The sequence below is a fragment of the Gavialis gangeticus genome, unplaced genomic scaffold (genome assembly GCF_001723915.1).
Source record: "Gavialis gangeticus isolate Ggan-Ray unplaced genomic scaffold, GavGan_comp1, whole genome shotgun sequence".
Classification (NCBI taxonomy): Eukaryota; Metazoa; Chordata; order Crocodylia; family Gavialidae; genus Gavialis; species Gavialis gangeticus.
Genome location: NW_017729022.1, coordinates 52,004,492 through 52,026,624, shown reverse-complemented (window position 1 = coordinate 52,026,624; position 22,133 = coordinate 52,004,492). Strand labels below are relative to the sequence as shown.

At 44.2% G+C, this 22,133-nt stretch overlaps 1 protein-coding gene across 1 annotated transcript in view; it reads right to left on the bottom strand.

Moving 5' to 3' along the window:
• Positions 1–4,102: 4,102 nt before the first annotated feature.
• GRIN2B (glutamate ionotropic receptor NMDA type subunit 2B) overlaps positions 4,103–22,133 on the bottom strand; it is a 388,000-nt gene continuing 369,969 nt past the window's right edge. Inside the window, exons 10-13 of the mRNA XM_019514920.1 lie at positions 13,407–13,567; positions 10,260–10,447; positions 8,461–8,699; positions 4,103–6,005 (exon numbers count right to left, since the gene is read on the bottom strand). Coding sequence (XP_019370465.1) covers positions 4,104–6,005; positions 8,461–8,699; positions 10,260–10,447; positions 13,407–13,567 — 2,490 coding nt within the window. The 3' untranslated portion in view covers position 4,103. The remainder of the gene's footprint in view (positions 6,006–8,460; positions 8,700–10,259; positions 10,448–13,406; positions 13,568–22,133) is intronic.

Below are 22,133 nucleotides of genomic sequence, written 5' to 3'. Positions count from 1 at the left end.
CCACCCCCCCACTGGAAAATGTTCCCAACCCCTGGTGTATGGAACAACTCTGATTTAGGAACATTTTCTTCCCCATCCCCACATCCCCTGTTCTCCCTCAGCTAAATGCATATGCTCTGATACTGCTCCATGGCTCATGAAAACATCTCTCAGGGAGCCACATCTGGGGCTACAGTGGGGAGGAAGAGGAATGCAACAAATACATGGCTTAGATGTGCCAGATCCTTCCTGGTAAGTTTAACCATGCAGTACAGATCACTGAACCATTCATGACACAATGATTTCCACTCACTATTCTTGTACTCAGAAACTGGTGGGCAGTGATCCCATAGAGTGCCCCAGAAATACTGTATTGTTCTATGAGGAAGAAAAGAAGAGAGGGCGATGGCCGAGTGGGAGATGTAGAATTTTGTTGGGCTTCAATATGAAAGCCCGTGCTTGTTTGGAAGCATATGCAATAAGTATCACATGGGCTCTGCTTGAGCATAAACAGCACCTGCTGCTAACGTACCTGTTTGGTGCACTTGATTACTTGTAACAAAATAACACTGAAATGAAATCCTAAATTCATAATCTATATTTGATCACATCATTTTTCTTTCCTGGGTTATAGTCTACCCCAGATAAACCACACACATCCTTCTGCCCCAAAGCTTCTCACCCACAGTCAGAACTTAAGTACATGAAGCCACCAGAAAAGGTCACTTATAGGAGAAAGAAGCAACTAGGCGGACTTATGGTCTAATCTGATACAACAGAAGGCAAGATACCAGACTCCTGAAGATGGACCAAAAGTTCGATCCGTTGTTGCCGGTCCTACTTTTCTGGTTGTCTCCAGAGCAGAAATTTTTGTGGTTTATGGCACAGTTAATGTTTGAAAAACGCTTTGAATGTTAACAGCGCTACACAGTATAAATGCTAAGTTTAATTATCATGGCAAACCATCATTTGCCAGTCACTGGAATTAGGGAGAGAACAAATCAGTTCAGAGAAAAGAGCCATACCCAAGCTTGCCCAAAACACAAAACCTGAACCATTTACAGAGGTTTGAAAAAAGAGTCCCATTAACTTCTTTTTGGTTTGTTTTCAGTTTTATTTCCCCACAGTGCCAACCTCTGAGCGTCTTGGTTCCAGGTGAGGGGAAAGGACTGAAAAAACCACCAGAAATCAGCTGCTATTGTCAGCTGCTAAAAAAAAACAAAACCAAAAACCCCTTGGGAAATACCAGAAATCTCAGAAGCTCTCCCAGTCCCAAGATTTCTAAACCAAAGAAGTGTCGGAGAAGTCTCTGTAGTGTCAGGTGATGATCCAAAATGTACAGCCAAATTGATGGTTCACCCCATCACTATCAAGACAGCAGAATGCCTTGAGGCCCAAATTCCACAGAGAGATGCTGGTATAGAGAGTTTATCATCAAAAAGGGAGATGGGGTGCTTCCATCATAACATAAGAACCCTGCTGGCAAGGTTCAAGGTGACGTGCCGGCGTCTTCCATTCATGAAGATAAAGGAGATGAGGGCAGTTTTGGGGTACTGAGGAATACAACGCACACGATTTTCTCATTTTTTCCCATTCGTACGGCCTCGACCCGCGTAAACCGCTCCAAACACTCAGCCTGAAAGTTGTAGAAAACAAACTAAACAAAAACAACCATTCCCCTCCCTCCCACCCCACGACCTGAAGAGTCACGAGAAGAAAAACACCAATTTATACAAAACGCAATAGAAACGAAATATTTACAAATGAAATGAATGTCTTCTTGGTGGCCATTGTCAGTCAATTCTGACAAGTTGCCGTGTGTTCTGGATTGCAGATCGCTTGGTTAGTTTGTTTGGTTTTTCTTTTAAAGGGAGGAGAGGGAAGGAGTAAGTAGTTCCCTGACCCCTGTTACGGGGGTTATATTTCATAGACCCTTCCTCTCTACCCTCCTCAGGAAAATATAAGAAAAGACAATGCCCACCCAAGCCACCCTTTTGTCACACCATGAAACTTTTCAGGTCCACCCCATCCCCCAGCCCAGCTTTTTAAAAAATGAGACCTTCTATTGGCTTAAAAAGAGAGAAAGATGAGATAAAATCAACTGGTGTGTGATGGAGAGTGAGAGAAGTGGGTTTCAGCTCCAGAGAGTGCAGAAAATGTGGCTGATAAAATGGTTGTGCCTTCTGTTTCGAGTCAGTCTCATGCAATGCTCCAAGTCAACAGGGGTTTTCCTGATTGAGTGAAGACTGGTAGGTCATTGGGACAAGCCTATGAAAAAGAGTGTGGGACCATACCATAGATCTCAGGTGCTGGCCTATGGCACCACCATCAATCCTCCTGGAGAAGACAGTAAATGAAAGGGGAGGGTGACTTCTCACTCCTACCGCCTCTACCCTTTAGTTTAATTAAAGTGCGTGGATACAATGGAAAGAAGTATGCTCTTGCTGATACTATGTGCGCTGGGAAAAGCTGTCAGTATGACTGCGGGCATGGTAAACCCTCAGGCTATTGCAGCTTTGAACCTATGCTAGTAACTTACTCTCTCTTCTACTTACACATGCACGCGCACGCATACACCCACATTTCCTCTCTTTCTCCCCTTCTCCCCCCCCCCACATTCATTTCTAGTCTTCAGACCTCAGCACAATTGCTGTGTCTACTGCCATTTATTTGTGTCATTCCCTCCTGCCCCCGGAAGACAAGTCATGCATATTCACTGCACATTCAAAAGTATATGCATGTATTCAACAAGTGTGCACCCTCCCCTCTCGGTTATGCAACCAGACATGTAAACAGACTCCTGCCTCTTCCATACATGTTCCCTGGTGCCTCCTTTCTCCTTGTCACTGTACCAATATTAGCAGAGAGAGCTCTATTCCATTTTATAATACATTTCTTCCTGCCCGGCAAGGATGGGCAGGGAGGAGAGTTAAAACCCCTTTCTGTTTTGACCCCCTCCTTTTCAAAAGGATGTAGCCAAAATGGAGTTGCCATCTCCTGAAGTGACTGCAACAGTTCATCCCCATTGTCCTTTTTGTGCCATCTTTCTCCTTGCCTTTCCCCTGGGTTGTCAAGTTTTCTTCCATTTGTTATAATGGGTTTGTTATCCAAACATCATAACTGATCTGTTTTATTTTGTTCTCTCTGCAAACATTTCAAGTATAGTGTTATCATATATACTCATGTAGAAGCCAGCTCCATGCTTTGAGCTATTTTCATGATTTAAATATACCCAAAAATGAACAGGGGTTAATTGTTAATGAACAAGCTAAGCCTTGCCTCTCACCTTTAGGTGCCCCTTATTTCAAGGCAGTCAGTATCAACCCCCAGCATACTCAGGGGTTTTCCTGACCTCAAAGCTGCTCAGCATTTTTTCCATTCCTCACATTAGCTTGTCCCAGATGTGATAACTGCGTTACCAGAACTGAACCACTGGCCAGACCCGCATATAACTCAACCTTCCCACCCCTAGCAAATTATTCAGAATTTCAGAGGAAATTTCTCAGCATATATGCAAATACATGTTTCAGCCCTAAATCCCCATGATTTTCAGGAAATAATTTAACAAGAACCACAATATAATTAACATGTAAGTGCAGCAAGCCAATCCCACCTTGTTTCCTCTTCATGCCTTCATTTTTTTTTTTCTAAACAGTTTTAGGAAGAATTGCCTGAGCAAGCATTTTCCTTCGTGTCCATTCCACTTCTTCTGCTCTCTTCTTATTATACACACATCTGTGTATACCTTCACTGTTTTCAGTTAAATAAAATGAAACTACATAGCCACTGCTCCCGCTCATTTACCCTCTCCTGACTCACCCCAAACCTACACCTTCTCCATCTTTGAAACAACAAGATACCTGACTCTTACGTCACGGGACATGTGATGGCCAGCAATGGAGGAGAAAGGAAGGAGTGGGAAAATGGAAAGATATAAAGGAGGTGGGGAAACAAAGAGGTGGCACTTGTCACCAGTGCTGCCCTAGATAGAACTCAGAACTCCAGTATTCCATGAATAAAGAAAGAACCAGAAGAGTAGCAAATGGGAATCAAGTCTGATCCCACCCCACCCTCCCACACTCCAATTTTCTCCCATGACCCCTTCCCACATTCCTTCCCCTCACTCAGACATCAGACTCAATACTGGAGAGTTTCTCATAAACATGCCCGTTGCTGGAGCCATTGAAAGCCCTGGGGTTTTTGTTGTTAGGCACACAGGGGTTGGACTGGTTCCCTATACAGATGTCCTTCTGGAAACGGGCTGGCACAGCCCCATGAAGGGCTGATACCACCGGCTTGTTGGTGGTGACGATGGCTCGGAAGTCCGGCCTGGCTTTGGGCCCCCCTGCCACCACAGGCTGCCTGAAGAAATAAGATTTGCTGCCGTGGAGCAAGCATTGGTCATCCCCAAAAGTTGGAATGAAAGGGTTTTGCGTGACCCGGTCGGGATAGAGCGACTTGCTGAGCATGTAGCCACTGCCGCCGGGGTTGTTGTGGTGGTGGTAGCTGGTGGCGGGCACTGAGGACTTGTTGTTGGCAAAGGTGGTCTCGTTGGCTGGCATCTCAAACATATGGGCATAGGGACTCCCCTCCAAAAAGCGGCCCTTGTCCTTCAGGCTTACACTGCGGGGGGCCAGGGCTGATTCTTCCTTCTGCAGGTCTACGAAGGTGTCATAGGAATGCTGCCGGCGAAGCTTGTTGCGGTTCTTCTTCTGCACCTTGGAGGCAGAGTTGGAAGGGCTCTGAGGATACTTGGAGGAGGAGGCGGCGCTGGTTGGCACTGGCACAGGGGCAGGTGGTTGGTCCAGCTCTTGAAGGGAGTTATCCTCACTGATGTCATAGAGGTTGCCTGCTTTCTTACACGCCTCACACCGGATGCATGGCTGGCGGGTGGAGTTCTGTCCCACCACTGTTGGAGTATAATTGTGCAGCTTAGAGGGGCAGCTACGGCAGAAATTAGCCCCAGTCCGGTCCTCCCAGTCTAGGTTGGTCAGATTCTTCTCCCATGGTGCCGGTACCCCACTCACAACACCATGCTTGTGCTCATTGGCGCTTCCAAACTCCCCTGATCCATGCTTGTGGTGGGCCCTGTTGGTGCAGGATACTCCTCCCCCTACAGCATCACGCTTGAACTCATCTCCCCGCTCTTTGTAGATATCTGTCAGGTCCACATGCTCCCAATGCGGCGAGTTCTCCTTGGCCCGGAACTGGTCCAGGTAGAAGTCTCGTAGCCCTTCCTTGTCCCTGAAGTAGCGCTTGTGATCGGGGGAACGGGGTGGGCGTCGGCGGTAGGCTAGTTCAATCTCATCAAATTCCCGCCGTGACTTAGCTGAGGCTGGACGTTTCTTCAGGCTGTCCTTATACTGCTGCTTCCGCCGCTTGGCAGCATTACCTTCAATGTTGCCATAAGTCACTGTGTGGGTGGAAATGTCAGAGACATCTGAGCGGATCAAGTCATCATGGCCCCCTCCACCACTGTACCGATCGCTCTTGAAGGAGAACTTGCCATAGAGATCACCTAGCTGACTGTGCTTGGAAGATGGCAAACCAAGGTCCAATGGCTTCTTACTGATGGACCTTGGCTGGGCACTGAAGGGTGGGTTGTCACAGTCATACAGTCCATCAATGGAACTGGCACTGCCAATACTGTGGGGCCGGTGGTGATGGTGGTAGTGGTCCTGATACACATTACTATCTTTCAGTTGCAAGTTGCCAAAGGTCCTTTCTACCTCACTAATGTAGTCACTGAAAAGGTTCTCCTCACAAGGAGGGTTGTTATAAGACTTGCAATCAGAATGAGTGAAGCTGCGGCGGTGCTCAGAGATGTCATAGACTGATGATTCACGGCGGATAAAGTCCAGGGCACTCTGCGGTGAGCCATTGACCCCTGACAAATTGGCCATATTCTTTGCCGTGCGGAGTAGGCGCAAGATGTTGGAATGGGTATTGTTCATAGTTGCTGTGGGAGAGTTCATTGCTGACTGACGTTCCTCAATGGCTACACCATGAATGCAGCTGTAGATACCCTGGAATGAAATGGAACAGGAAGAGGTGAGTGCTTACGCAAGAGAAGAGAGATACGAGAGGTACAGGACTGGAAAAACTGAACTATGAGGCAGAGAACAGTTTGTCCTTGCCAAAGACCCTAAAGTTTGCCAACTTTGCAGCGTTATGAAATGAGATCAAACTTACATTAGCAACATACACTCTTCTCTCTGTCTTGCTCCTCCTTTCTATTTATTTTCCTTCCCCTCCATTTCTCTTTCTATACTTTGTTCCTTTTTACTTACTCCTTCACTCTTCTTAGATTCCCTTTCTTTCATTAATAAACAGTTTAGAGGAGAAGGACAAGTCTTACTGGACAGAACTAGATGAAGACTAAGACAATCCAAGTTTGCTTCCTTACCCAGTTTAGCCACAGACTTCCTGTGTGACATTAAACAAGTAATTTTGCCACTGCGTGACTCAGTTCCCCATCTGTAAAATGAGGATAAGAATACTTTCTTTGTCTGATCTATTTAGATATCAAGTTCCCTGGGAAAGATTCTGTCTCTGATTACATTTGTGTGTGTACAGTGCCTAATATAACCGGAGCCCTGAGTTCAGTGTGATCTTCCAGGTAAGATATTAATATATAAAATTAATTACATTTTATTAAATCATAATACTTTCCATGTGGAAAGAAGCTCATTTATTTGAGGCATAAGAAATCAATATAACACAAGATCAGGCTCCTCTTCCAAAGCCAGTAATTCTAAAGGCAAAATTGTCTCTTCTGCCGGATGCAAGTAACAACCACTAAAGTCAATAGGATTTACTCATACCCGGTAGAACTCCAGTAGGAGCAAGACCACTACATATATTATATTTGACAGCAAGAGCAAAATTTCTGTGTTGGACGCAAGAGTTGAAGACTATCTAGTTTGGTCCTGAATTTACCCCCTTACAATACTGAATCACCCAGGAAGGAAACTGGTTAAAAAGGGCATACATACAGGCATATTAACTATCGGCCCAGTTTTTAAAAAAAGAAACAGAAATGATAGAGCTGATGAACAGACATTTAGATATTTAGAATTTGGATGAATGGGGAGCAAAAGAATTTTCAATGGCTTTCAAGTTCAATCTAATAAGGTTAAGAGGACCCCAGATGGGCATCCCTGGAAAGTCTCTGTGCAAGCCCAAAACAGACAGTGCAACATCTTTCCATGTTTCCTGAACCAGTGCTTCTCAACCATTATGTAGAAAGACTACATTTAGGGTGAAAAAGTAGCTCAACCTCCATTACTCACTCCTTGGCCTCTCAAACTGAGGCCACCATTTTATGCCAGTTGCAAGGTAGACACCAAAACTTTATAAAAGGGACTGGTTAACAAGTCATTTCACATAGATCACTCAACAAGTAGATGGTTAATGACTCTCAGTCATACCCACCAACCTGGCCCAGATCTGAAGGTAATCTAGATATGAAAGGCTCTATAGTATTTTAATAATCTATTTCACATTAACAATCATCTGACACATTCAGTTCCTGATTCCTAACTTGGGATCAAACTAGAACAGCTAAAATATGACATAAGACTTTTTTACCCACACCCAGCTGAACTATCTAATATCCCCCAAACAGTGTGGTACAATACAATGTATGCCTCGAACAACCATTCTTTGACACACTAAATTCCAAAGCAATGGGCAGTGATGTCAGAAACACAGAATTATGACCTCTTTGCAGGATGGGGCAGGAGGAGAAGCAAGAAAGTGGGACACAGACATCTACAACAGTAGCAAACAGATCACACAGAAATGATTCACTGAAGAAGCTACCTCATATGTAAATGTTTGCCATGAAGGCAGATTTTGCATTAGGTGTGTGCTGAAGACAAGTGATCCTCCTTTTGGGAGGGATTTTTGTATGGTTCACAATATGATTTTTGGTTAGAAACATCTGTGTCCACAACAACCACAGGCCAGTGCTGATCTGTGACAAGTTTATCTATAAAGCTCCAACACACAGGGCAACAACAGACTTCTCCATAACTTCTAAAATTATTGACTAGAGCTGAAGGAAAATTGGTTCAGGTAGAAGAATCAAGAACTGCCCTAAACTTCCTCCGGGAAATCAATATTCTTTAAGGACATTTTGGAGGGTTAGAAAAACGACACTTTTTTTTTACCTTGCCTTTTATTTTTCCAACTGTTCCACCATTATTGGTTCCAAATGAGACCACAATTTATTAAATAATCTGAGGAAAATGCAGACTTCTTAAGGAAAGTGGTGGAAACCCTTGTAACATAAAAAATAGACAAAGCACTGAAGATATATATATATACACACAGGTAGACACACACACACACACATTATGTTGGATGTGCGTAACTGAGACAGTCAAAATAATCTAGTAGGACTTCCTATTTTTTAACTTCTATAACCAGATGACTTAACTTCCCCATTGTTCCTTTGTATGATCTGAAGACACTCACCCTGCTGATAGAGAAGACCATACCAGGCTTGCCAGAGCAGACACCCATGAAGCAGTGACGGAATTGCCAGTAGAAGAGATGCTCACAGATGAAGGTGATGAGGCTGAGAGCCATGGCTGCTCCCAGCATGTAGAAGACCCCTGCCATATTGTCTATGTCCAGTTGGCTGCTCATTACCTCATTCTTTTCATTATGACAAATGCCAGTGAGCCAAAGAGCTTCCAACTCCTCCATTTCTCCTAGAAAGACAAAAAATAAAGTTGAGTCAGTTCTGTGCTGACTATAAACTCCAAGCCATAGCAAACTGGAATAGAAGTTGGCCTCAAGTCTTTTCTACTGTCTGAGCTCTGGTTTTATAACTGCAGTCTGACCATGGTGGAGTTCTGTCCATATAGCTCCTTTACTAGCACTTCTGGCAGGATGCAGTGTTCGTAGTAGTAAGAGATGTAGTGATTTGTTGGAGGAGAAATAAAAGGACAAGACTCTGCCATAACCAGAAGCTAGAATGAAAGGCTGCATCATAAAACACACCTGCCGAACTACCAAAGTGCTGAAAGAACTGCTAAGGAAATTCCATTCCATGTCAGTAGAGACCTTTCTTCTGAAACTTTCACTGTGGATATCAGATCAGTGGAGGGAGAAAACAGCCATTACTACAGATGTTTAAAAACATATTATTTTTCTCAATGAAAATATCCCTGCTCAGGTTTAAATTCACTGACATTTCAAATTTTAAATTTTCCACACAATTCCATAACTGGTTTTTGACTAGCTAAAAAAAATCACTTATTAAAATATTTCCCTGCTATATTTATTAAAATATTTTTCAATTTTGTCAAAATTTCTATTTTTTGATCAGCTCAAATTATCAACCACATACACCAAGTAACAATAGAGCTTTCCTAGCTTGCCTGTACTGCACACTTATCCCTATTACCGTATGCTCACAATCTGTGCAAACCTTCAAAAACTGAATTTTGGGACTACTTTTCAGATTTTAGGAGAAACTGGAGGTTATTCATACTTTTCAGGACCAGACATGAGATCTTATGTTCATATGGTATTACACTGCACAGTCAGGTACATTGTGGGGGTTTTATACTTTTCAGAATAAGCTTTCAGAATGGTAGTTAATTCTTTGCTAAAATATGTCAGTTCTAATAATCTTCCTGTATTTATTTTCCTGTACCTTTATTTCTGATTTAAGAAATCTATTCATTTACACAATAAGATAAGAATTTTAATTTTCCAATAGAAGTGTCCTGAAAGGAGTGGTATGGGGAAGGAAGGGGGAAACTGTAGAAAATTCTTCCCAGAGTGAAGCTCTCATCCCATCAACAATGTACCATATATTTTTTTTAAGTAATACCTAATAAGGATGAAGGCAAACTAGTTTGAATCCATTAAGAGCTGAAGAGTTCTTCAAAATTTACTACTGAATTCCTAATGGAATAATTCTTGCAAAGTCCATTTTTAGTAGTGTCTTTGATTATGGCCAGCAACCTGGAAGTACTACTAATTCACAAGGGAAAATCTGCTTTCACAAGACTTCTGAAAGAAAGATACTCAGATAAGCTTAAAATATACTTCTGATCTGACGCTTACTTTTTATCAAATCTTTGAAACTGTTTATATTTCTGCTCATGTGGCTCTATCTTTTTGTTAGTAACCTATTTTTATTAATCTCCCATTATCTACCAAGTCTAAAACAGTAGGGTAGGGATGAGAGCAGCAAATTCCACATAGATAGGATCTAATAGAGATCAAGGAAACCCAATCTTTTTGTTCAGATCACTTACCATCACCAAAAAGCTGAAGGATGGCAAGGTCAACCTGCCGCTTCCAGCCAGAGTCCTTTTGGATGGCAATGCCATAGCCTGTGGAGGCAAACACCTTCCCACTTCCAATTGTTACCAGTTTACAGCCCTCGTCTCTGCCAGCCATGTAGTTTAGCACTGCTGCGTCATAAATGAAGGCATCCAACTTCCTGCATAGGTGTAAGAAAAAAAGAAGGTATGCAGTAAAAAAAGAGATTCTATGCAAGTTTAAATCACAATAGATAGCAATTCCCTTTCCTTGCAAAAAAATGTGGTTTGCTAGCTATGGATGAGAGGAACCAGTCCAGATCGAATACTGTATACTGCATTCTGAAACTTCACAGGGAGCAACTAAAATCTGAGCCTTAAATCTTAATTTTCAATGTGGAGGAGATTAGGTGAGGAGATTAGGTAAGGACCTATCTCTGTTTTCCTGACTTCCAACATGGTCTCCAGTGAGTTGATGTGGAAGTAGAAATAAAACAAAAACCTATTGCAGGGTCAAGGATGAATAAAGAGGAAGATAAAGGAACATCTATAGTCATCTTAAATGTTTATAGTACCTTTCATCTCAAAGGATCCTGAAATGCTCTACAAAATACATGGATGCTATATAAGAAATTAGGATTTGAAGTAAGGCAAAAGATCATTTCTAGTTGAAATGGCTGGCATGATTTAGCTAGCTTAAAATACTGAGTTTAACACCCCTATTAAAAAAGTCCCAGCAGATCTTTAATGATAACAATTGATCAGGTCACTGATTGATTTATGTCTAACCATGAAGATGGGTATTATCACACCCTGTTTGTAGAGCACTGAGGCTGGTCGCAGACTGGACAAGCACCTAGCTGGGGTCATCTGACCCCACAGCACTCTTTACTGCCCATGGCATGGGGTTGGACTCAATGACCTACTGAGGTCCCTTCCAACCCTAACATCTATGAATCTATGAGACCATGTCTATACCACCTTCCAACTGTGCTAGGGAGTGCAGTGGTGAAGCATGGCATGGCCATTCGGCACATGCTACACTTTGAAAATATTTAATGTAGCCATCCTTCAAGTGGCACTGGGATGTGCCTAAAGCTTTTTCTCTTGGGTGTACTGAATAGCACATGCCCAGGCTACTCTAAAGACATTTATGTTACACTTTTGGGGTGTAGTATATGCAGAGTAGAGATGCCCTGAGAAACTTATTCCAGATTGATTTAGAGAACCACTAATGTTGGCACTGTGACTAGATGACACTGGTGGATGTGGTTTGGAGAGGTCAGGTAGTCTTTCCTTCCTCCCAGTAAAAATATTGATTATTTGGGAAAGAAACACCAACTGAAGGAAATATGCTTTATCGATGGCAGGTTAGGGTGTTGTGTCTTGCGGTGTGTCAGGGTTGATGACAGTTTTACAGAGAGTTTAGATTATGGATTTGTATAAATTGGTTTGGATAGGGATGATGTTGCCTCTGATGACCTCTGGAGGTCCCTTCCAGCCCTAATTCTCTATGATTCTATGGTTTACACCTTCCAAATAACCAGAGATTGCAAGAGATTAAAACTTTCTGCTAAATATGAAATGAAGAACTTTCATCTTCCAACCCTTTCACCACCATACCCACCCACCCATTCAATTCTGTCTTGAGCGGGTGGTTAGACTAGATGATCTCCTGAGGTCCCTCCCAGCTCTACTTTTCCATGATTCTAACCCCTATTGGAGTGCATGTATGTTTCCAAGGTAGTATCTTCCCCATTCAGTTCAAGTTTATTCCTAGGGTGTGGTCTAACCCAAAGTTAGTATAAGTCAGTGTTGACTTCTACCTGGTATATATTTCTAGGATGACATCTCTCTCATCTATATATTTCCAGGACAGAGCATATTTATTTCCTGGATGACGACTACCCTGGCACGCATTCATTCCCAGGATGGCATCCAGTAATTGTACAGTCATTTGTAATGGGCTACGCTCCTCTGACTCAGGCAAATGGGTTAGAAATATTCAGTCAATCTAGTAATTAAATTGGCTGAACATCCTTTCGTACTTCAGAATGAACCTTATCAGAGAGTGCAGTGGTTCTGCAACCCAGAGTGAGACACAAGGAGCAAAGATCTTGTTTTTCCCCACAGGGGTTCGTTTCTTTTTCTGTGTCCTTGTGACAAGGTATTTAGCAGAATTTGCAGAATTGTTGGAATCTGAAAGGGCCAAACCATGAGCAATTCTGTTATGGCCTTGGACTTGTGATTTCCGGGCTGTCACCCCTTCACCTTAATGCCCGCACAACCCCAACCTCCCTGTAAGGGTGATTTTCTGGAAAATCAATCTGAGGCTCGACACGGAAGGGGCTGTCCTTATCCACAGAGGATAGGGACTTATGAAAAACAACAGGGTTTCTGTCTGCTCGTAGAGGACATCCTGGTAGCTGTTAGAATGGGGCAAAGGGCTAAAAGCAGACTATTTTCAGTGAGTTTTTCCTTTTCTGCTTCCCAAAGATCTGTGAAAAAACTCTGATTTCATATATATATATATATTCATGAGTCAAAAACATTTTGACAGGCATTTTATGCAAAGATATTTTAGCCTGTGTGTCATTCATAAACAAATTACTTTGACTATGTCATTGTCTATACGATATTCATTGTTGCTATGCTGGCCTGTGACATTTAGGCTCCCTAACTGACTTAATCTTTCATGCTATAAAAAGGGAATCAAAACAGTATCAGGAGGATTGTGCACACATTTCTGGGACAAACTTTGGCCACAAAGTACTGCAAGTACTGGTTCTGCAAAGGCATAGGCGTCTCCTCATACATAACAGCTTGTACCAGCAAGATTGCTCGTACTAACATGTATGCAAATAAATATTCACATGAGGTTCGCTCTCTCCAAAAATATTCCTGTGAACAAACAAAATCAAATAAAATCACTTGTGTAGATATTAACAGAAAACTAGCAAAAAAGAATTGTGAATAGCATCAAAACAAAATTGCCTCGGTAACTGTTGTAGTGTTTGTGATATTTTTGGCACTTTGAAAATCATAGAGAATAGTCACTGAAGTCCAACAGAAAATTCCCAGACACTCAAGACAAGAAACCAAGCTTACATTGTGGACAAATGTAGAAGACGGCAGCCTTACCCAGTTTTCAGTGATAACAGTGCATCCCCTACCCCCCTCTGATTGAACTTCACCATGTAGCTATGCATTTCAGGGTAGTTGTTGCGAATGTTCCTTTCTGTGCTGCCATTGGGAACTGTCCCAAAGCGGAAAGGGGGTGAGAAGTCATTAGGTTTCTGGAACTGGAGGGAGAGAAAAAGAAAACTTCTCAGAACTTTCATCAATAAATAGTAGTTTTCATGAAATAATCCATTTTGTTGAACAGGAGAAAGTTTTGTTGGGACACAGAAATTAGCTTCCAACTTCTTTAAAATCACATGGAAAGCTGCTTTCAAACACAATAGCCTCTGGTTAAGAATCAGTGTGTGAAACCAACCAATATAGTTTCACTAACAATACACAGTTTATACAAAAGTTCACTAAGGAGTCTGAATGAAACCCCCCAAAAAATCAGCTTCAAGAATGAAAAATAATGTTTTTTAAAATCTTTTACAAAATAACCTAATGTGTGGGTTTGGAACATATGTAAGAAAAGGTTTTTCAGAAATTATAAAGAAGATTTACTCTGCCAGCATTACTGTATTTTTTAAATCTATTTTCCAGCTTTGGAACAGACACTGGGCTACCTGTTTTCTGTCTGATGGAGAAACGGTCTTCTCACAACCCCTCATACTCAAATTAGCAAACTGAGATTTTGTTTTCTAACTTTTGTGTGTTTCTCTTGACTCAGAGTCTAAATCCTATTACAGCTTTGCTTGTTTCTAATGGCAAGTGATGCCTGAAACAAAGATGGAAGAAGTAATCCTCCAAGTCCTTTGCTGCTCCCAAGAAATACAATCATCATAAAACTCCCCCATGACTGTAAGGCTGTAAGATTTTATATGCCACTTGCTTAACTCAAGTCACAATCAGTGCTTTCTGGGGTTTTATGAGCAGTAAAATTTAGCACTGCCGATTATCAAGACTTCTTAAAACCCACAGAACAGGCAGATGAGAAGAAGCACAGAAAACTGCAAGCCAGGAACTGAATAAGTAGTAAAAAATATATATATACAGTGGTCAGTCTGGTAGATAGAAAAATCTGTCTCTTGGTAGTTCAGAGTGGTATTTTGCACAACGCACCCTGCTAATTACTATCTTTTGACCATGCTTAGTGAGATCTTTGTCTAATGGCCAAAGTGACCAGATATTATTGACAGGACAGACTGGCTGCACATGAGTGTTTACACATGTACCACTTACGCTTTGTGCACAGAATATACCAGATCCAGTAATGTGTGCACTGCCCTGAGCTGTGTAGAATAAATTAGTCCCATAGCAAGCATATCTGTTCAATCTGCTGGGTGTGTTAACATCGTTTCACAGCTATTCATGTGTATCCATCCTCTGTCCTGGATGAGTTAGGGAATCACCTCCCTAGTTAGGATGAGTTTGACCCGGTTGTGTGTGTGTATGAGACAGAGAGAGAATAAGAAGACGTGCATGCACCATTGCTCCTAAAAGGATGGAAAACGTCAGCGCTATTTCCCAAAATACAGGCCTGCGCTTAAAGGAGTTCTGAAGATGTAAACAGGCAATAAGGTGCCTCTCCAGAAACTTAACCCTCTCCCAAAGGGAGAAGACAAGCTCATAACTATCAAAAATTGTAATGAGAGTAAATTTTGATAGAATAAAATCACAGCAGCATGTTAAAGCTATTATAATTCATCACATTGATTAGGAAAATGCCTTAAGACCAACCAAGCATACAGCTGACTATGTGAGGCATTACAAACACAGAACCATTGGGTGCTTCCTATCTCCCAAAGCTTGCAATCTCAATAAGTAAGCTCCCCGACCCCCAGGGAGACAACACTGAAGCAGAATGAACAATGTTATGGCAGTGAATGGGCACATTAGTCTCATGGTCTTTTCAGGGATGGGTAGGGGGAGGAGGATTTCATTTCAGGATAAACTAAATAGGGAAAAAAAGAAAAGGAAGAGGAGGCACTAGAGGGAAGGAGAAGAGTTCAAGGCAGGAAAGGAGGGGGTAAGAGGGGCAGTGGGGGAGTGAAGGTGGGGTGGAGGGACTGTGAGGGAGAGGAAGTAGGAGAGGATTGGAGTAAACAGGCAGCCAGTACAGAACACAGAAATGCAGTCAAATGCTTCAGAAAGCAGTAGCATAACCAGGGCAGGGCAAGCAGGGCACTAGCCCTGGGCATTGACTGAGGGGGTCCAGAATCCCCCAACCCAGCTGAGAAGCTACCATGGCCAGGAGAGTCTTGTGTTGCCCTTGGTCAGCCGCAGAAGGTGGGCAGAACAGTGCTGCACCACAGCACATCTGGATGGCATGGAGCAAGTGCAATGGTGCTTCCCCCCGGGGGCTTCTGCTAGAGCAGGCACAGCCCTGAACCAAATATGTATGCATGAGAGAGGTGGGATGTAAAAAAGTCAGTAAGATCAATGCCCAGGAAGCCCGGCCATGGAGCTACTGATGCTGGAGCTGCTGCTGCTACAGCAGGGGCAGCAATAGCCCATGTAGATAAGACTTCCCTTCCCCTAGCCCACCTCCTGCCAACATCTACAATGGTCAGCACACTCTTGCCCCCGCCCAAGGGGGCTCAATTTGCTCACTACAGCTCTGGCAGAAAGTTCTTTGAACATCCAAGGTCTCTGCCTTGGTTGCTTCTATGGTTGTTCCTACTAGCTGGAGTCTTGGCTAATTGTTCCCCACAGGGTTTCTCATAGAGTCATGTGGCAAAAGAGAGGGGAGAGATCATCCAAGTATGTGCAGGGGGGTTCCTCTGTACAGCTATGGCTCTGGGTAACAGTGGACTGTAGCCCTTCCCCAGTGCACCAGTTGCAGATTTTGCCACTTCTACAGCTGGTGGTTGGACCTAAGAGGAATAGTCACATCTATTACCACATAATGTGGTGTAGAACAGGACACTGATCCCTGAATCTTCCAGAGCACCCCACCACACATGAAGAGCCACATTAGCAACAGCCGCCCATCAGTCTCTCAACTCTTTTCTCAATTCGTCTCTCAAGTTAAAAAAAAGGTCCCAAGTGATGGAAACTATCGTTCCCTCTGGTTATAAAAGGTTGGCCCTGGAAATGGACCCAGTAAGAATGCCTGCAAGAAAATTTATTTACATCCAGGTATTTTCTTGTGAGCTTCACCTTCTCCCCCTCCACTCTCACCATTCAATCAAAAACAAATCTCCACATGCACCTTAGAGTAAGTCTCCCACTGCAGTCCTGTGGAGAGCAAGATATGAAATTATATGCAAGGATCCATACGATACCCAAAAGCAAAGATCCTTGGCTCTAAAGCTTGACAGGAACACACATAAATATTCATTCCCTGACTCCTGGCTTTGTGTTCATAACACTGAAGGGAATCGATGCCCAAACTGCCACTCACCAGTCCGTAGGACCCAGGAGAGAAGGGAAAGTCTTGGGAAGGGAGAAAAGTCCTCACTATTAAAGGAAATGATATCCTGTATCACAAGTTACTTAGTTAGCTAGTTCCTCCCTTTTAACTTGGGCTTGGAGAACAGCATCACAACCAAGATCCCTAGGTCTGGGGCAGAGCCAGAAGCAGTAGGATCAATCAGAATATTTCTGATCCCATTGCCCCACAATGTGGCATGCAGTGAAGGAGCTGGAAGGTTGCTCGATCCCTCAGAAAGTACTAGCACTGCCTACCTAGGGAAGGTACGCACCTCCTGCTGGCCTAGCAAAGCACCGGGATAAGGGATCTCATCTCTTGGATCTCCCTGGGAAATCCAAAAAGGCATGGCAGTGCTGCAAGAGACCCCAGCAAAGGAAGTAGGTCTCCTGGGTTGTGCCTATCTCTACAACTGGCTTAGAAGATGTCATCCTGCAAGGAGGAGAGGCAAAGGATGTTGCTGTGCTATCCTAGGAGTAGACAATATAAGATGGGGCATATATAAGATGCTATGGGAGAAGCATTATGTGGAGAGGGTCTCTGTTGGGCCTCAGTCAATATAGATCTGGAAATTAAACATGGGCATTTATGCACAGGGTCAGCATCTAAATCCCAAGCTCCTAAAGATCTCCTATCATTTCATCTTAAGCTCCTGTGCTACAAAGGCCCTGAATCACTGTCCCTCTACATCCAGGACTACAGACCCCTATACAACTCCCCTTGATACCTCCAAAAAACAGTGTGGACCAAATAATAACAGCAAGAGTTGCTCTTGCCTCCTTATAGGTAAGAGAAGGAAAGATGATACAGCGTTAGCACAAATGGAAGGAGAATCTGTGACAATGGAGAGTCACAGGGAGCAGAGAGAATGGGTGTGTGCTGACAGTGCTGATGCATATAGGGAGGCCTAGGACTTTTAGAAGTGGGGGATGTGGGGGCAGTGTCTAGCCCTGCAGGAGTGGATGTACCTTTGCTCCCAACCTATTCCCCCAACCAGGATAGGCAAAGTGTGCCATGGGAATAGCAGCCATGGCCTTTTTTTGAGGCCCAGAAGCAGGTAAGAATCCCCCCACCCCCCACTCTTAGCCCCCCCTCTTCCTTTCCATGCTCCACAGTACCTCTCCTTCCTTGCCATCCCATTTCCCCTCTCCCTATTTACACCTATGGGCACAGTGAGCCCCACCTGCCACCATCACTGTCCTGCTCCTACCAAGGCTGCAGGGAGCTGCTGAGCAGAGAGCCAGGCTTGGCTAGGGACAACTGTGGTGACAGATAGGTTTCCCTATCCTTACACCCACTCCCATGCTGGCAGGGAACACCCAGGGCAAGTGGCAGGGAGGGAGAGCTACCCGCCGTCACCACTGCTGCCATTCCCTGCTCAGCCTGGCTCCCTACACAGCTCAGCTGAAGCAGGGCAGGAAAGGTTTTGGAGCTCCCCTGCCCCAGGTCAGCAGGGGACAATGGGGGCATTGGCAGTAGGGAAGCAGGGGAATGAGAGGCAAGGGCGTGTGCTGCAGAGCATGGAGGGGATGTTGAGAGATGTGGAATTCTTACCTGCTTCAGGACTTCGAAAGAAGTTCCCAACTGCTGTCCTGCAGCACGGCCGAAAAGGGAGGAGGGATGCAGTCACATCATTGCACCCCCACTAGATCCACTACTGTGAGTGTATGTTTCTCTGCTTGCCTGTGTGCCTGTTTCATGGCAGGGAGCATGAATGCTCTTCTACAGAAGCGTTTCTGTGCAACTGTGGCTGCATGTGTATTGTTGTCTTTACACACATAGAAGCCCAAGAGCTACTTCACTCTCAATTCCTCTTCCTCCCTCCACAAAACCGAGAGGCAAAAAATCACAACCTAAGAGTGGCTTTGGGGGGGTATCCTCTCTGAGATGGAGCTCTGAAGAAGGAGAGCCACTGCTAAGACAGGGACTGCCAGCACATCCAGAGCTGAGAGTTTCTTTTCTGCTCTCCCCATCTCCCTCTATGAAAGCCTTCAGCAGCAGCAGGTTAAGTGACTTGTCTGGCAGTGCAGTCTCATTAGCAATTTGGAACCATGCCGTGCACAAGGCAGCATTGTTCTCGGATGTTTGAATATCAATCTGCATAATGAAACAGGTGATAGGGTTTCTTTCCATTCAGGCAGCTGTGATTGGCAGGGATAAGGGGGTGGGGGTTAACTCTAATTGGCCACAATTAATATGATGAGATTCTTTTTTATCCCCCACAAAAAAGTACATTGTCTATCATGAAATTGTTCCCTGCGAAAAGTACATCTGCACATGTTTGTCTGCCTGGTATAGGCATTGTCTACAGTAAAAAGAACTTGCCAGTATAGTTTCAGCCAGTTTGCTCAACAGAGTAATTGCTACCACAGGGATTTTTTTGCCAGTGTAACTGCATCTATACTACGTCCTTTGTTGGCAGAGCTCTGTCTGTGGAATGGGGTAGAGAAAAATCACTCCCCCACCATGACACAACGGTAACATTTAAGTGCACACATGTGAAATGCCAGTTTTCACACAGTCCATCTAGGGGGGATACCTTTCCTAGTGGCAATCCCTGAGCTTCCTCTCTGCATTGCTCCGAGACAGGTTGTCTGGCTTCAGCACTTCTGCTTCTTGCCACAGTTTTGTCAACTGTTCCACAAGAGTTCGAATCCTTACTGAAAACTCTTTTAGGGAGCTAAACTATCAACAGATGTTTTCTGAGACTCAGGCCAGCCTTTTCCAAACAGGAAAGCAAAGCCTTAATGCATGTGAATGCTTGTAGCATAACCTCTCTGCCTTGTGCAAACATCTTGGGTTGATGCTACCCTGATCTCCTATAGAAGGATCTTGACAGAGTCTGCTTATACCTTAATTTTTTGTCTAAAACTCCAGTCACACTGTTTTCAAAGACACTGTTTTCTTTTTAAATCAGGTCAGCAGTCTTCCCTTGCATCTCCAAGGTACCCCCCCGTTTATATGTTGGTAGTTCCTAATAGATGTGAGGAAGAGCACCTGATGCCTGAAAGTTTGTCCAATAGCTCTCCCAACTACACAGTTGGTCCAGAAAAGGTATCACAAAAAAGCCTTGTATCTCAATGTTTCGTGAACCATCATGGCTACAACAAAACTCCAGACCTGCTTTCTTTAACCTGTGTCTTGTCCAGCTGACTAGGTCTTCAGAGCTGAAACTTCAGAGTTTGATCTATATTCAGAAAGCACCTAACTTTTTTTTGGAATATAAATTATCATCATCATCATTGCCATTGTCATCAAGGCTTTGTCTGTATTTGTTTTCTTTTAAGTCTTGTACATGTAGCAGAAAGCCACCTTGGTTTCTCCCCAAAAATCTCTGCCCTGTGACACTGTGATTTAAATCTCTGTGCTGTGACCATTCAATTAGGATGGACCCAGCACACAGGGGACCACACCCTCAGCCTGTCTCTTTAGAGAACTTGAGCTGGCTGCATTCCTGAGGGAGGGGGGAAACCTGCTCCTTCTGCTTACGTGACTTGCATCACTTACCTGGGTAAGGGATTTCTACCTGGGGAGCTGGAATCTGCCCGGTAACAGGTGATGCATTTCAGATTGGTTGGCTGACAGCCAACTGGGGCTGACCTCCGCTGGCCCAGGTGAATGAGGTCACAGGGGCTATATAAGTTAGGACGGGGAAGGAGGCGGTCTCTCCTCTCCGGCCATGAGGTGACGCAGCAGCCAGGCAGGGGACAGAGAAGCCTTAACATCTGAAACTGGCTCTCTCCCCCCAAACTCACGAGCTAGGAACCGCCTGCCTCCAAAGGGAAACTTCACCTGCCTTTGGAAGATGCTTGTGAGTAAGCTACTCAATCTGATTAGATATTTAGCTGGAAGTATCACAGATGCGTAATCAAAAGGCTACCACAGCCAGACTGTTTGCTCTTTAGGATTTCTAGATATTGCTCTATCCTGTACCCTAGTTTACCCTACCCCCTGTAATCAATAAAGTTCTCCTTTTTGACTGGTGTGGGAGACTTATTGAGGGGTGGGTCTAAATTATGCCTAAGAGACCCCTTAGGTCTGTGGACTAAGGGAGACTTTACTTTTTGCCCCCAGACTTGGGAAAGTACCCCAAGTGCCTGTATTGGGTCGAGTACCCGTAGGACTATTAGGCCTGTGTTTCCCCGAGGATACAGGGCTGAGACAGTCCACTCTCGGGGTGGTGGCGGCACGTTGCCCCCAGACTGGCGAGTGTGCTCCGGGAGAGGGGTCAGCTGGACATAAGGCGCCCCTAGGGAGGCATTCGGAGCCTGGAAGGTGGTCGGGCGCAGGGAGGTGGGCGGCTCGACACAGGAGCGCCCCCTACTGGCCCACCTCATGTGGTGGAAACAGCAGAGGGATACGAATACCCAGCTGTGTTCCTGAGGTGGGATCTCTGCACCCGCCACAGTACACACAACTACACATACACACATCTTTACCTAAATGAGGGTTGTCAAATTCACCCTGAAGGGCTAGAAGCAACCACAGTGGGTCCAGGGCCGGGCAGCATCAAGGAAACACATTCAGGCAGCAGTATGTGTCTGGGGACGTGTGGCAGCATAAAGCCACACTCAGATAGCAGCCTGGATCTGGGAGCATGCAGCAGCATGGCACTGCATTCAGGCTGCAATGTGGGTCTATGGGGCTGCCCCCTGCTGGAGGCCATGTTCATTGAGGTCCAGGGACCCTCAATTCTGTGACAGATTAGGGCCCACAAATTCTGGTAGCCTGATGGACTACCAGTAGGCCAGATGGAATGGTTCCATGGGCCAAATCCAGCCCATGAGTCATATGTTTATTGCTATAATAGTGTCTGCACACTGGATTATACCAGCATAGTTAGTCTGAAAGAAAATCACACTTTAACCTAAATTATTTAACAGTAATGAAGCCTGTGTGTAGCACAAGCCTAAAAGCCAGTGTTGCTCATTCCTTACTTATTGACAGTTCCTTCTTACAGAGACTTCTCAAGTTTCATTTCCTACTTATTCTTATCACCTCAAGGTAGACACCTGACTTATACATTGCAAGCACTTTTCTTCCCAGGACAGAATTCTGAGTTTATTTCATGAGGCTACCAACTTCCAGTTCCTCATTTTTTTTCCATCTGACATTTCTGCTCCCTCTGTTCATGCTTGCAAGATATCACTCTTCATCTTCTCAGTGAAGACCAATACCCTGTACAATGAAGATTCAACCGCCTCATCAACCATTCCATTACCTGGCTCCAGAACAGAATTCAAACCAAGGACTCCCAGTGGTCAAACATCAGTCTCTTGACTTCTGTTATTTACACTGAAGACATACATTGCTTT